Source organism: Aspergillus ochraceoroseus, assembly GCF_002846915.1.
Source record: "Aspergillus ochraceoroseus IBT 24754 chromosome Unknown P175scaffold_1, whole genome shotgun sequence".
In the NCBI taxonomy this organism is placed as follows: domain Eukaryota; kingdom Fungi; phylum Ascomycota; class Eurotiomycetes; order Eurotiales; family Aspergillaceae; genus Aspergillus; species Aspergillus ochraceoroseus.
Genome location: NW_024468476.1, coordinates 686113 through 701262, shown reverse-complemented (window position 1 = coordinate 701262; position 15150 = coordinate 686113). Strand labels below are relative to the sequence as shown.

The following is a 15150-nucleotide window of genomic DNA, read 5'->3' as shown; positions in this document are numbered from 1 at the left end:
AAATGATCTAGAAATGGAATCCGACCACGTGCTGGTTAGTCAGCTTTCTGGCCATGGGGTGTGACGTCACAGGAAGTAACTAGTTGTATAAGATGTTTACAAGATAGATTTTTAGAGTGTTTCATCGGGTGTAGTAGTAGATATATTAACTCTGCGCATCTCCAGACTAGCTAGAGGCCCAATATAACCGCGAAGCGGCTCTGGTCGAACTTCTCCGTCGACGATGAGGGTATTGCTGGAAGGCTTCTGCTGCCTTAAAAGGGCGGAATGTTTGGAGTTCCAGTTGTAGATTGCTACAACGATGAGGGAAGACCCATTTTCTGGTCATAAACCAGCTCACTCGATGCCCCATATCTTCACGGTACGGTCATGTCCGCAGCTCGCGATCCACTGGGCGTTGTCACTAATATCCGTACTAAGCACGTTGCCTGAGTGGCCACTCAGGGTTTTGATCAGTGACCAGTCGTCTGCGCTGAAAATATTGACGTGTTTATCGAAACCACTACTGACAAAGAAAGTCCCCGACTTTCTTGGTTGTGTGGGAGCCGTTGTGCCATCAACATCCATGCGTCCAGCCTGCCCTTCCGTCGACGGCAGAAACGAGGCGGACTCGGTTCCTTTATACCATCGAAGATCTGACACTAGGCTCTTGTGGGCTCCGATTCCTCCAGAGCTTTTGACTTGACGCAGGTCCCAACACTTAATCCACCCGTCACCCGAACCGGAAAGTACCCGGTACCCATCCACCCCCCAGTCTAGACCGAAAATCTCCCTGATATGGCCTTCAAGAATCATCACCGTGCGGCCAGTGCGGAGATCCCAGATGCGCCCAATGCTATCAAGGCCACCGCTTGCCAGGAGGGACCCGTCGTTGTTGAAGGCAACAGTATACACTTCGCGTGAATGGCCTTCTTGCAAGAGTAGCTCCGTCGCCGTTTCGACATCCCACAATCGCCATGTCGTGTCATAGGATGCTGACGCGACATACTTTCCGGACGGATGGAACTCTGTCCGGCACACACGCCCAGAATGGCCTGACATGGTAGCTAACGGTTGGTCTTTATCCAGGGCCCATAAGCGAACAGTACCCTCTCCACCTCCGGAGACTAGATTAACAGTTGACTCGGACACGTTCGAGGTAGGAAGTGTAGCACCAGGAAACCACGACAGACCGCCAACACGGTCTGGATGGCCCTTGATAGAAAGCTTCTGCTCCAGGTTCGGTACAGTCAACAAACGAATGCTACCATCCCAGTTACCAGTTGCGATGGTCTGCCCATCCGGCGCAAATCGACAGATACTAACGGGCCGGTCGCCCGCGATCTGAGAACCATAAAGATCAACCCCGTGCAATTTCTCTTTGATTGCCTTTCGGTGCTTGATATGTGTCCGTAAAGAAATGGTCGACTCTTCTCTTTGTCGAGCCACGCGAGCCTTTGCGCGCGGAAGTGAGAACTTCGCAATCGCCTTTCGTGCCTTCAACAGCTCGTCAGAGCCTTCTGTATAGAACTCCTCCTGTTGTTCTCCTTCGTCTTCCTCTTCTTCCTCGCCTCCAGCCTCCGCCATTTCGATATCTGCTTCCGCAGCGACCGCATCCTGTTTTTCTGCGATATCCGTCAACAGCTCCCTCAAACGGTCTCTCCGATCAGCTGGGCCCTCGCCAAAGAGAGTGATAGGCTCTCCTAGCTCTCGCAACCGCGCCCGTACTCTGGTGTCGTCTGTTGGTACTGCCATCGCAGCAGCTCGGCGCTTGCGCTCGAATTGGGACAGAATTGCGGACGCTTTCTCTGCTGGAATACCGGCCGCAGATGGGGGGATCTCATAATCACGATCAACCGCTAGTGTTTCATTCCATAGTTAGCAGTTGATAACGAAGGCCAAGTATCTCAGCGATCACAAAGGAGGGGCAGATTTACGGATATTTGCTAGATCAATACCCGTATCCATCTCCTAAACATGACCAAGAAACGTCAGTATGCGTCGCGAAGAGATCCGGAAACGTATGACCATTCCAGTTCCATAAAAGACTCTAAACCAGCTTCCAGAAGAACTAGGAATCCTCTTACCTCCGCCTCCTCCACGTAGGCCTGTCTCGATGGGTGCATCATGCTGGGCGCGATGAGGGGATTCACCCCAAGACGACGCGGGGAAATGGTACGTTTGTGCAAATGGGAAACAAAAGCCAGTCGATTCTCGAGATTCAAGCCTTTCCCCGGGGTGGTTTCGAGAGAAAACGGCGGCCGATTCGTAGTGGTTGGGTGTGAACGTTGGTAGCTTCCTTTCGTCGAGACTTTTCGACATGCGAAAAGAAGGCAGAAAGTCAAAAAGCGGAAGCCATCAGACGAAGAGACAGACAGAAACTCTCGACCGCCAGCTCCAGCCCTGTCGCCATGAGACTGGAAGACTCTGGAGGTATCCTAAGGTATTTTCTTCTATCCAAATCCCAGACAATTGTCTACGTTCTAAGCTCTCTGACTATAGATATATCTCACTTTCATTCCCGTTTCCCCCAGTCTTGTCCGCAGGCCATCCCCACCAGCCATGCGGCTAGCTACGGATCGCTCTCCGTCTCCCTACAACGAATGCAAGATACACAACCAGCGAGATACGATGCCCTACATGTCATCTCTCTGTTAATAGCCACCCTTCCCTCTTCCTTGTTGCGTGGTGGTTGCTAAAGCCAGGCGGTCGGGAGTACCAGTACTCCAACCTGCTCGTCATCAACCAAGGTTCAGATTTCAAATCGCAATCGAACCGTCGACTTTTTCGCCGATTTCCTCGTTCAACCCCTGTTGTTCTTCGTTGTTTTATAGGGCCTTCGTCTCGACATCCTCATTGGCTCTTCCATGCACCTGGCTCTGATCGGAGCACGCCTGTTACTTATTTTGATTACGGCTTTTGGTGGTCTAGAATTTCGGGGGGCAAGACGATTCGGTGAAAATCCGCGTGCTTGCTCATGATCGTATCTGTCTCACCCGGTAGAGCCTGCAGTCCGGCCTGTAGTAGCCTACAATCTGTCGCCAGAGAGACACTAGGTCTTTCGTCAGCTGCAACCAGTCCAAGATGGCTCCGACAACTTCCGCAATACCGTTCCGCCTTCGCGCCGCCCCGAACACGATATGCACCCTCCGGACCAAATTCGCCGTCGTCCTCCAGAACTTTCCATTCGAGTACGAAACTTAACCAGTCTATTCCCCGGATCTCATATCGGGTAGCGGCTTCATCATCCGGCAAAGGCCGCCGATTCCTCCCCGCCAAAAATGCGTATGACTTCGATCCTCGTCTCCATGATGTGTTGGGCGTCGCTGTGGACACCGAGAGTCGTGCATTGAGGCGAAAACGGAGGCCAGATAGCGGGGAGGACGCCTTCTTTGTGAGCAAGGTCGGCCGGGCGAGCTCCAGTTCCATCGCCTTTGCAGTCGCGGATGGGGTTGGGGGTTGGGCGGAGTCGCGGGTTGACCCAGCAGACTTCTCGCACGGCCTATGCGGCTACATGGCCCAAACGGCTTTGGATTGGGACCAGCCAGCAGAACGACTACGGCCAAAGAATTTATTACAAGCTGGTTATGATCAGGTCGTGGCGGATGACACCATTCGCGCAGGGGGGAGTACCGCATCCGTCGGGATAGGGCTAGAAGACGGGCGAATCGAGCTCGCAAATCTAGGCGATTCAGGCTCTGTTCTGCTCCGGCAAGCTGCCGTACATCACTATTCGATTGCACAAACTCACGGTTTCAATACACCCTTCCAGCTCAGCATCATCCCTCCCCGCATGCGCGCCCAAGCCTCCATCTTCGGGGGTGCATTCTTAGAAGACTTTCCCCGCGATGCGGTCGCCACCCACCTCCACATGCAGCATGGCGATGTGCTCATGCTCGCGACAGATGGCGTATTTGACAACCTCAATAATCAGGATATTCTGAAACTCATCACAAGTCGAATGGTTCTCACGGGTGCCTGGACGGCCACACCAAATGTCGGGATCACACCCTCCGATGCCCTCGACCGACTTACCGGTCCGGAAGGATTATCGTCGCTAATCCCCTCTTCCTCTGATACACCTCAATCCGCGGCGTCAACTGCTCCAGTCCACGCACACACCCTCCAATCCGTCCTCGCAGCTACGATCGCCGGAGAAGCCAAACTCGCCAGCATGGATCTACGCCGCGACAGCCCCTTCGCCAAAGAAGCTCAACGGTACTACCCGGGCGACCACTACCGCGGCGGAAAAGTCGATGACATAACTGTTCTAATCATCGTAGCCGTTGAGCAAGGATCATAATGTCGTTCTTCAATTGTTCATACTTTATCCCTCGGATTAGGAGCGAAAAAGAAAAGAAAGAATTCTCTGGCATGCATAGCAGGACTTGGGTATAAAGGGAGCTACTGATACTCATTATTCATATTTCTTGGTTTATTGGGATTATATAGATGGTCTTATAGAGAGAATTGACTGCGCAAAGCACAGGTATACGAAATAATACTCCTCGTTGTGTAAAACAATATATGCCTACGTATTCTACCACGGGAATTAGCGGTTAAGCTGGGGTGCACACATAGAAGAAGAACTAGGAAAATAGTGAAAGTGGTGATTAATCCAGACTGTGTGAATGATGAATTTCTCTTGTGATAATCCCGAGTCCCCCAAGCGATCTTAACTGTGTGCTATTCCGTGGGCTATTCTCTATAGTTATGTGGACGGTTTCCGTCAGTTTCCTCCCAACACCGACTCTTCTCCCCTTCCTAAGCAAGCTCCTAAAATCCCCCCCCCCCCCAAAATCTGTCCCCAAGCCACACTTTTTATCCCTCATTTACTCCCGGTTTTTTCGTGAAAATAGTGTCATCACGATAGCGGGGTACAGGTAGTTCTCGCTTGGCTATTTGGCCTGCATTTACGAATTGCCAGTTCTACCGTGTGGCGACAGGTCAGTTTGCGAGACTCTATCCGCTCCTCATAGTTATACATCAGCTTTTTCTAACCCCAGTCACCAGGTATCTCGTTGTTTTGGGCTGTCTCTTGGTGACGCTTGCTATATCTATCTTGCGTGTTCCGACGTCCTGACTGCCGTTGTGAACAGTCGCGTCGCTATCCCCGAACGCCTGGGTGGTTTATCTCAACCCATATTGATTCTTCTGCTGGGGTGCAGAAACTCGCCTTGCTCTCTATTCTATCCTGTCAATTTGACTGGAATTGTCTGTCGTGCAGCTCGTCCGCGTTCAAGGGGGCTGGATGATCGCCTGTCGCTGAAGGACCCGCGCCAAAATCCGGATCACCAGTATCACCACCATTTTCCATCAACCCTCTGTTTATTCCATCGGATTTACACAGTCTGGCATCTCTTACATAGGGTCCCCATCAGAACAGGAGTCGCAGAACCTTTTTTGATCACGGTCTTTCTGAGGGCCGTCCCCATTGCTTGCTACCTTGTGAGATCTACCCTTGCGGCTGATGGGCTTTTCTGCTAACCATGAAAGTAGAGAATTATTTAATTTATCGACAACTCGGTGTGCTATCTAGACAACGCGGAATTCGTTCTAGGGTTGATCTTTTGTTTCGCCTCGTCGTTGTTGAGCTCGAGCGTTGCGTCATTTGCGGTCTGCGTCCCTTTTTTTTTCCCCCCCAAGTTGCAACGCGTTGTTCGACTTTCCCGCCTCCCGGCGTCGCGACCTTCTCCACCACTTTCTCTTCTCACTCCCACATCACCTCGACCTTCCCACCACCTCCCGCAGGAAGGCCTTGGCTTTGTTTGAATTCATCACGACATAACCTTGTTCCCCTAATTATTTATTGAGCTCCGTTGCGCACCATGGCTGAAGCCACTGCCACTCCCTTGGCCTCTGCTCCCGACGCAGGTGAGTCCGCCGAGCGCGTTCCTGCTGAGGTCAAAGCTGGACCCGTGGAGTCAGAGTCCATCAAGGCGAAGGCAGAGCAGAACACCAATGGCGCAGAAGATGAGTCTGCTGGTAAGTTCATCATAGCTATTTTCTTAGCTGGTCCCCTCATCTATGATGGGAAGCGACCGCGTGCACCTTGGTCAAGTGGTGTGGCTTGGCTAACCTCTTGTCCGCGTCGGTCAATGTAGACGCACCCGAAGAGAAGAAAGAATCATCGAAAGCCTCCGCTGAAAAGTCTTCCCCTGAGTCCGATGCGAAGAAACCTGAAGACAGTGCCGCTGCCCCTGCAGAGTCAGAGCCCGTCACCGGAGCGGAGCCCAACGGCACTCCCTCCTCCGCAAAAAAGTCGGGGAGCTCCAAGCGCAAGTCTATGGGCGGCGATAACAAGTCGAAGCTGAACCGCAAGAAGTCTATGAGTCGCATTACGCACCTGGACGCGAAGCCCGGCGAGTACTACCTGGCGCGCCTTCGCAGCTTCCCTCCATGGCCTGCCATCGTCTGCGACGAGGAAATTCTCCCCCAGAGTCTTCTGAGCACTCGTCCTGTAACTGCTCAGCGACCGGATGGGACATATAGAGACGACTACGCTGATGGCGGCAAGCGTGCCGCAGAGAGGACCTTCCCCGTCATGTTCCTCGAAACGAACGAATTGTGCGTAACCCAACCGTTCTTTTTTTTTTTTTTTTTTTTTTTTTTCCCTCTTTGATGCGTTGGACAAAAACAGGCTCACTAACCTTAACGGCAGCGCTTGGATTCCTAACACTGACCTCAACCCTCTCGACCCAACTTCCTGCAAGGAGGTATCGGAAAAGGGCAAGTCAAAGCTGCTCATAGCGGCTTACGGCGTCGCTGCTGAGGCTCACGACCTCCCATACTTCAAAGACCTGCTAGCAGACCACCAACGTGCAATTCAACAGGAAGAAGAGGAGCGGGAAGCCCAGGCTGCTGCCAAGGCTGCCGCCAAAGCCGAGAAGGAGGCGAAGAAAAACAAGCGCAAGAGCATGGAGATTGTCGACGATGTTGATATGGAAGACGCAGATGAGGATAACAAGAAGCCTAAGAGCTCTAAGAAGAGAAAAGCCGAGGCTGAAGGCGAAGAGAAGGTTAGCACGAGAACTCACTCTTCCCTAGGGTCGAGGTTATAAGCTAACAAAAACAAATGCTACAATATAGCCCGCTAAGACCCCAAAGACCGGCACCAAATTGAAGCTCACCACCCCAAAGACCCCAGCCAGCGAGACGAAGAAGTCTTCCGGAGGCAGTAAGGCCAAGCAGAGCGCTAGCAAGAAGTCAGCGAAGGCTGCTAGCGATGAGAGCGGCGACTCCCGTTCCGTATCCAAGGAGCCCGAGAAGCAGATCAACCCCGAGGAAGCCCAGAAAAAGAAGGAACGAGAGGGTATGTCTCCACGATCCGATGATTACAAAAGAAGAATGAAATCGTTTTTGCTCATTGTATTCTAGTGCTGTTCGTCCGTCACAGACTCCAGAAGGGATTCATTTCCCGCGACCAACCCCCTAAGGAAGAAGAAATGCAGACGATGTCCGGCTTCCTCACAAAGCTCGAGAACATCGAAGACCTCGAGGTTTCGATTATCCGCAGCACCAAGATCCACAAGGTCTTGCGAATGATCATCAAGCTCCCCTCCATCCCACGGGACGAGGAATTTCAGTTCCGAAAACGCGCGCTGGACATCCTGTCCAAGTGGAAGAATGTTCTCGACTCGGACATCGTGACCCCTGCGGCGGAAGACAAGGACAAGGAGGACAAGCCCAAGGCTAATGGCGTCCACAAGGAGGGCAGCGCCGAAAAGGAAGAAGAGTCCAAGCCGGAACCTGCCGAGCCTCAGGACGAGCCAATGGCCGATGTCGATTCCGCAGAGAAGACAGACGAGCCTTCAAAGAGCGAGACTGAAAAGGTAGCGGCCCCAGAGACCAGCGAGCCCTCGGCAGCGAAAGCATCAGAGAAGTCAGAGGAAAAGACCGCAGAGGCTGCGGCGTGAAAAAAAAAAAAAAAAAAAAGGATTACTTAGTTAGTTAGGAAGGAAGGATAGGACAGGATAGGACGACAGCAAAGCATGTGTTTTGTTGAAATTGGCATTGTTGGCACTACCCTGTGATTCTTTTTTTTTTTTTTTTTTCTCCTTATTTTATTTCATTTCTCTCTCTCTCTCTCTCTCTCTCTCTGTGTGTGTGTGTGTGTGTATGTGTGTCTTTATTTCCCCTTTTCTTTTTCCTTAGCTTTTATTATTTATACGTTATGTGATTTAGTTACTTAGTTCTTGTCTTGTGCTTTAGTAATTGCTATTTGATTTGTCTTTTTTTTTTTTCTTCCCTTCTTCCCTTCTTGCTCCGTTTTTTTTTTTTTTTAGTTCCAACGCCTTAAGTTATTCTGTTGTATTAGGTAGTTCTTGTTTTGGTCTTGAGAACCCAAGCTCAGTTGTCTGGAGAAGAGAAAGAAAGAAGCTGCGAGGTCCGTCATAGTCACAGTTCAGTTACATAAACTACCTGCTAGGTACCTTGAATGCTTATTCTTTTTTACCGTTTTCTTTCTTTCTTACCGCGAGGTTTCAGTTTTGGATACGGTTGGGGGTATGCATACTCCGTACTAATCACTATAATTGATGGTGCTTCAAATGTCATACCCGACATACGATCAAAGTTCCCAAAAAGAGCATGGAAGATTGTATTGCGGAGCCCATGATCATTAACAAAACTATGGAATCTTCCTGGGGGCCTTCATTATACATGTTTCGCAGTAAGAATATACAGCAAGCCAGGGACCGTAAGAAGATATAACGTGAGAGAACTAGACTGTTAGTCCGCGGCACGGACGAGAATAATGACAGGCCGTGACTGGACATAAAGAGGAGGGGTATCATTGAATCGAAATGTGATGACGCGCAATGCAAAAGGTTGATAAGTGAAGGTCAAGGTGAATAAGAATGCGAGGGGGAATTTCGTAAAGATGAATGACATGGAAAGGAGCAAGGGGACGACGATGAGTACTCTGTTGGGGCAGCATCATCATCATCATCATCAATCCATCCGTCGATATCAGTAACCCTCGTCATTTCTGCTGGGTCGGGTTTATGGATACGGACTAGCCAGAGGAAGTAGTCTTCCACCGGGATCAGGTTGAGCAGGATTCCGTTGAATTTCCATCCCACTGTACACACAACGGCGCCCGCGATGGCATCGAGAATGAAGTGGTTCGCGGTTGCGACAATTGCAACCAAGATTGTGAATGGATATGCGACGCCGAGAAATAAACAGGCCATACGGCGCCAGGACGGGATCTGGAATCCAATAGAGCCAAGGCGGATGCGCGTGCGTCGACGGTGATGGACGGGCAAGGGAATGGTCAGAATAGTCAGACCGATCATGAGCGAGTATCCAAAGTGCAAAGAGGGCATTGCAGCTGCGACATTGATTAGCCGTGGCAACCAGATCCTAATGGGTTTGAGGGGTCGCCTAACCATATTGATTACAGAACCGGTTCTCGGTCCAAACACTACCAGCACCCTTTTCTCCATGCACTGTATCGACAAAGCCATAGCTGCGTGCCAATTTCCCTTGGGGGCCTGAGACATTCTCATCACTCAACAACCGGGGGGGCATGCAAGGCCAGATGGTGAAAACCACGAATGCAAGGAGGTTGCACACGGCCAGGGTACGGCGTCGGGCCTGGTAGAGGAGGGGACCTGCTGGTGAACCACTCATTACTCCCTGTGGCTTCCCCGGTTGCGAGTCATCAACGCGGTTGAGTGTGGTGGTGTAATAATAGAGCCATACCAGGAAGGCGATGGTTCCGGGAATGTGGATAAATGAATAAATCCAGTTGGTGTATTTCATCAGCACTGGGCGTTGGAGGAAGAACCGTTGGATTGGAACCTCGCAGAATAATCCAAGCGCCTGCTCGATTTCAATCAGCCTCAACGCATGCTTCCTAGCTACGTCAATGGTTCCTTCCTGGAGTGTTACGGCGGTAAACGCTCGTCCTAGTTGGTACGTCTGGGGTAGAGTCAGCCTGCTGTACTGTATTGTATGTACATCAACACCAGCGAAGAGCAAAGGATTCAGTGGACGAATCGTACCCAGTAAACCAAGGCCCAGTACCAGCATTCAGCTAGAAAAGGGAGCTTCCGCAGCAGGCGACTGAGAACCCGATCTTTGAAGACCACGGTATTCGGAGCGGTAACCTCGCAGGTCCAGGAGAAGATCCCAATCCGTCGTTTACGCCAGGGGTCTCGGGCGGAGAGAGACGTCGAGGGAGAGGACGATCGACTGCCTAGGAGTTCATCCTTGGGAGATGATGAGGAGAACCCTGATTCAATTGAATCCGGAGAGGTTGCTCGATAGCTAGAGGATTTGCGGCGTGTACGATGGGCAGAAGAAACGGAGCTTGTAGTACGGTTGATCCAAGTGCCACCGAAAAGAAGGACAATGACCAGCAAGGGTTCCAGGATAGCACCCGCTCCCATGGTGTTCTAGTTAGCGAGCTCACGTGCTCCCTGTCCTGGAGGAAACTAGATGGTCCAACGATCAGGAGAATGAGCGTGAAGAGTCAAGGGCTTCTCTGGAGAGGGGGGATGTGTAAATCGTAAAGAGCCGGTGATTCAGGGAAATCAGCGTAGGGGGAGAAAGGCATCCCAGAGGTTAGCAAGGAAGGAATGACAGGACAGGATATGTGTATGTACGACTGGCCAGTAAGGGCCATTTTGTCGGGATTCGGAGTTTAGCTCAGAAAAAAAGTCAAAACAACAAGGAACAAAGAAAAGGATGAAGTGGAGGGATTATGTAGTAGATAGCTAAGATATCGAATCGATCTTATCCCAGCGTTCAGTTTCTGAATCTGCCTAAGTATGAACTGGACTGAGGCTGAGATATAAAGTACTGGAGTATGAGAAATAACCCATTTTCTTGTAGCTTCTGTCTTCAAGATCTACCTAGGTACTTCCTCGGCCTTAACGCGCTTTTCCGTTCCGAAGGCAATCAACGTCGCAGTTCTTGGCGGTTGTCTTGGCATACTACCCTGTATACAAAGTTACCTGGCGGAGTATTATATGTGTATTTTTGAAAGTATGGAATTGTACGGGTTTACAGAGTATTTCAATGCAGTAACTATTGCCTGAGGCATCACTACCCCTCTGGACCTGTCGCGTGCACTAAGATGCCCTACCTAGGTACCTAGGTACTCTACAGTACCCAGGTAGCATAGAATAATTCGAAATGCATTCTCTACCTAGGTACCTAGGTAGCATAGAATAATTCGAAATGCATTCTCTCAATCGGGATCTTGAGTTATAATCATGTTCGGTTCGATCAAAATTCACATTGGAGTTAACCCGATTGGTCAAGCCTCAGGCATCCACGGATTGGACAACGTCCCCGGGAAAGTGATTTTTGAGAACACAACAACATCCAAGCACTCACTCACACCAGCAAAGCCACCTGCGTGTTCGATGACTTCTTCCTGCTAAGACATGTCCTAGATCATATTTCACAGTTGGCCAGATTCGGCTTTCTCACGTCTCGAACGACTCCCCTCTCCCCCCCCCCACCCCCTTCCGTATATCCGGCATACCTCAAGTCCCCCATACCCTTGACCGGACTGACCTCCGAATTTACTCGCGTTCAAGTATATATAGCGCCAGAGACTGTTCTGGTATCATCCTTTCCTTTTCTTTTACCAATGCCGAGGGCCAGTACGGCCCCCGGATCCCGACTCCGGTGTCGAAGAGCGTGCGACAGTTGTAAGAGGAGGAAACAAAAATGCAACGGAGAGCAGCCATGTACGATATGCGTTCAGCGCCGCAAGGAAGCGGAGTGCCACTTTTCGGACAAACCCGCGCGGTTACTCAGGCCGAATAGCAATCCCAAGGAGACCATGCTGCTGAGCGAACACATGGTGCCCACCCCGCAGCGACAAACCGCGATGGAGCATCTCCTCAACTCGCTCGAAGACCAAAGCGCGACTCTCGAACAACAAGCAACAGACGAGGATAAAGATGGCGCCGCGCCCGTGCCCAAGGTTGCGCGGCTGCTCCGCGATGGCCAGGGAAAGTTTATGTATATCGGCGATTCTGCGAGCTTGTCGTTTCTGCAGAGCGTGCGTCGGATCGTGTCGTTGTCCATCGGTCGCTGTGAGTTTACCGAAGATTCCTCGCGCCATTCCATGCTGGAGGCCTTCCAGTGCAGCTCGACCACGCAGATGGGGCCCTTGGTTCCGCCACCGAGCAACGACGAGGCCCAGCGACTCGTCCGTCAATACATGCTTGCGACCCGCCCATTGCTGGATTTATTCGATCTCGAAGAATTCCACCCCCGCCTGGCCAATTGGATTGGAAATCCAACCGGAGATGAGGATACGGTGAGCTCGATATTTTACCTAGTTCTAGCCATTGGAGCGCAGGTATCGGATACCAACCAAACCGTACCGGAGCAATATTTTGTCAGCGGCCGGCAGCTGGCTTTTTCGGCCTTCACGGAGACCCCCAGTCTCTATACTATTCAGTCCTATGTGCTGATTTCCATGTATATGCTCGGCGCCTGTCGTCGGAATGGGGCGTTCATGAACCTGGGCATTGCGTTACGCGCGGCCTATGCGGTCGGGATCCATCGCAAAGACGCCAACGCGCTATTCTGTGACCGGGAGCGACGGGCTCGAGAACGCGTGTGGAGGAGCCTCCGCATGATGGACTTGTTTCTCAGTGCGTCCTTGGGACGTCCCCCCGCGACATCGGATTTTGATTACGACGTACGGGAGGAGGAGGATACCGTCCGAAAAGACGACCACCCTGACCTTCCACGAAGCGAGCCGTTATCCTCAACCGTCGTCTCCCTCGCTCGCATTTTTGAGCGAATTCTCACCGAGGTCTATATGCGACAGGTGGTCTCGATCCACGTCGCCGAAAATATCTCGAACCAACATCGAGCCTGGGTCAAAAATCTCCCGGCTGTCCTCCAAATGCAGACCGAGCGATTGGATTCGCAGCGCTTAGAGGAGAGCCTCGCCGCTGCCCAGGTGCTCGGCTCATATTACTGGTCGATCATTCTTCTAACCCGTCCGTTCCTCATCTTCTGGGTGTCGCAGTACGTCCGGAACAAACATGAGGCCCCGGACGGCAGGAGTGGTGGCACTTCTCGTATTTCACTTTTTGCCGATGCCTGCGTCTACTCCGCTTTGCGTGGTCTCAGCATTGTCGACGATCTGGTGGCCCGCTATACCACCGCGCTTCCGCGCCGGCTACCATTTCTCATCAACTCGGTCTTCAACTCGGCCGTGGTGTTGGGGGCGGCATTTTTCGCCGATTACGACAACCTCCTCCCGCTAGAGGAGGGGTTGAACAAGGCCGAGAAGTTTCTGGGGCTCTTCGTGCCACACGACCCCCACGCCTGCCGCTTTTTCCAGATCATCAAGTATCTACGAAATGCGGTGACCGAGTACGTCCGCCGACGGAACCGCCAATGGATGGAACGACGCAGTCGCCAAGTCGATCAGCTCTTCGGCCAGGTCGGCCCAGCAAGTGAGCCCTCGCCTGCGGCCGCGGACACCATGTCCTCGCGGCGCCACCAAGCAGAAGCCGCCACCGTCCCATCGCCTCTCTCCTCTCCCGATAAATTCCCCGCAGGCGGCGGTCCTCTGCCTCCCCATCACCATGATAACAACATCTGGGATGCGCTGTGCGGTGCCGCAGCCACTGGAACTTTGCCGTATGACTCGGCCATTTCTACCCTGACCACAACGGGCATTCCCGTGGGCGGTTCTCCTCCTCCTCCTCCTCCTCCTGGAGGTCCTGTACCCTCCGGCATCAGAGTCGAGCCGGGAGGGCAAACGCCTCTTTCAGATATGGTTCTGTCAGACAATGGCCTCTTGTACATGGCTGAGGATCTCCCGGTCTTTGGCCTATGGGATGACACTTGATTGTTATGCGTCCCTATCCTATATTTTTGATGGTGCTACGACTATTTATGACTTTCTTTTGTTTGGGGTGGCCCCGGGCCACATTGTGTATAGGAGTATTATATATGTATGTATATTTGAGGTCAGGCTTGTGTTTAGCACTCCTTGGGAAATATAGTAATGTAATCTAGTATGTGAACACCTTAAACCACACACACACACACACACACACAAATATATATATACAGACACAAGTACCTTTAAAAGAAACACCACAAATAAACCATATCAACCATAACTATAGATATCCCCCCCCTAAATAACCCTACTACCCAGATCACCCATTTATATATATATATACATACATATTTATATATATATCTATCTCTCTCTCTATCTCTCTCTAGATTGAAATTATTTCCGTTTATTGATTGATTGATTTATTTATTTATTTATTTATATCCTCTGAACAAGCCCGGCCGAAAAAGCAACACCAACCAGGTGCGTTTTGTTGTGCAAGACCCCCTCCTCCTCCTCCTCCTCCTCCTCCTCCTCCCTCCAGCCAAATCTAGCGAACGACTATATATATATATATATATATATAGCTTGTAGGAAAAAAAAAATATACATGAACTAGTTATTCTTAATAAGATCTAACTTGGGTAGGGTGTGCGTACTCTCTGCAATATAATAGAAGAAACTTAATTCATGTTCATCTTCTGGTTATTGATTGAGGTACAATCGGATTGACTTGGCTTGGCTTGTTCTAACACTGCCTAGGTAAATACTACACGAGGGTACATATAAAGTAGTACATACATACATACATACATTTTAGGAAACGAGGGAGAAGGGCAATTTACATATGGGATGTTATAGTCTGGAATAAAAAGCAATGGGATTACAATAACTCGACAAGAAGAACAAGTACACAATAGCGCAAACAACCTCCCAGCCACAAGGAAGAATAACACTATGCAGGGAACACAGGACAGCAGGTAAGAAACATGCCAGGACGATGGCTCGATCAAGTAATGTTGGGGCTTTCAGACCAACGGAATAATTGGCTGGCGGGGGAACAAAGGGAAGATGGTAGTGGGCGACGTTAGAGCAATGCTTCCAAAATTACGTATATGTTCAAGGGTAGGTTCGGTTGGCTCAGACGGAAAAGGAAAGAAAGATATCGAAGTCTAGCTCGCTTAACTGCGTCACAGAAACAAGATCCTCGAGGTAGTCATGCCTAGATCGCTGCATGTATATCATGGTGTTTTAGCCGGGGGGGGGGGGGGGGGGGGGGAGAAATAAATAAACTGGTTTGGGGCAATTGCTAGGTATGACATGCTTGCAATCCT

At 50.9% G+C, this 15150-nt stretch overlaps 5 protein-coding genes across 5 annotated transcripts; 3 read left to right on the top strand and 2 right to left on the bottom strand.

Moving 5' to 3' along the window:
- Positions 1–336: 336 nt before the first annotated feature.
- P175DRAFT_0429962 (putative pre-mRNA splicing factor) lies at positions 337–2108 on the bottom strand (the record flags this gene model as incomplete). Its single annotated transcript, XM_040893395.1, has 3 exons — positions 337–1838; positions 1917–1950; positions 2067–2108. The coding sequence occupies 3 exons, from the start codon at positions 2106–2108 to the stop codon at positions 337–339; spliced, it is 1578 nt and encodes a 525-aa protein (XP_040755238.1).
- An 848-nt stretch (positions 2109–2956) lies between these two features.
- ppmA (type 2C protein phosphatase PTC7) lies at positions 2957–4282 on the top strand (the record flags this gene model as incomplete). The annotated part of the gene is made up of 1 exon (XM_040893357.1): positions 2957–4282. The coding sequence occupies one exon, from the start codon at positions 2957–2959 to the stop codon at positions 4280–4282; it is 1326 nt and encodes a 441-aa protein (XP_040755237.1).
- Positions 4283–5807: 1525 nt separating this feature from the next.
- On the top strand, positions 5808–7895 carry P175DRAFT_0505630 (PWWP domain protein; the record flags this gene model as incomplete). The annotated part of the gene is made up of 5 exons (XM_040898118.1): positions 5808–5964; positions 6084–6546; positions 6641–6998; positions 7069–7291; positions 7357–7895. The coding sequence occupies 5 exons, from the start codon at positions 5808–5810 to the stop codon at positions 7893–7895; spliced, it is 1740 nt and encodes a 579-aa protein (XP_040755236.1).
- A 673-nt stretch (positions 7896–8568) lies between these two features.
- P175DRAFT_0448703 (phosphatase PAP2 family protein) lies at positions 8569–10782 on the bottom strand. The gene is made up of 3 exons (XM_040894422.1): positions 9990–10782; positions 9372–9906; positions 8569–9313 (listed from the first exon to the last, which is right to left on the bottom strand). The coding sequence occupies exons 1-3, from the start codon at positions 10374–10376 to the stop codon at positions 8823–8825; spliced, it is 1413 nt and encodes a 470-aa protein (XP_040755235.1). The 5' UTR covers positions 10377–10782; the 3' UTR covers positions 8569–8822.
- Positions 10783–11242: 460 nt separating this feature from the next.
- P175DRAFT_0496967 (putative C6 transcription factor) lies at positions 11243–14068 on the top strand. The gene has a single exon (XM_040896177.1). The coding sequence runs from the start codon at positions 11588–11590 to the stop codon at positions 13817–13819; it is 2232 nt and encodes a 743-aa protein (XP_040755234.1). The 5' UTR covers positions 11243–11587; the 3' UTR covers positions 13820–14068.
- Positions 14069–15150: the final 1082 nt, after the last annotated feature.

Excerpts from the sequence above, each read along its gene's own strand:
- P175DRAFT_0448703 (XM_040894422.1), bottom strand. The coding sequence starts at position 10,376 with ATGGGAGCGGGTGCTATCCTGGAACCCTTGCTGGTCATTGTCCTTCTT. Across the intron at positions 9,907-9,989 it reads ACTGGGCCTTGGTTTACTGG|ACGTACCAACTAGGACGAGC; the intron begins GTACGATTCGTC and ends ACTCTACCCCAG. Across the intron at positions 9,314-9,371 it reads CCGGTTCTGTAATCAATATG|CTGCAATGCCCTCTTTGCAC; the intron begins GTTAGGCGACCC and ends TCAATGTCGCAG.
- P175DRAFT_0496967 (XM_040896177.1), top strand. The coding sequence starts at position 11,588 with ATGCCGAGGGCCAGTACGGCCCCCGGATCCCGACTCCGGTGTCGAAGA.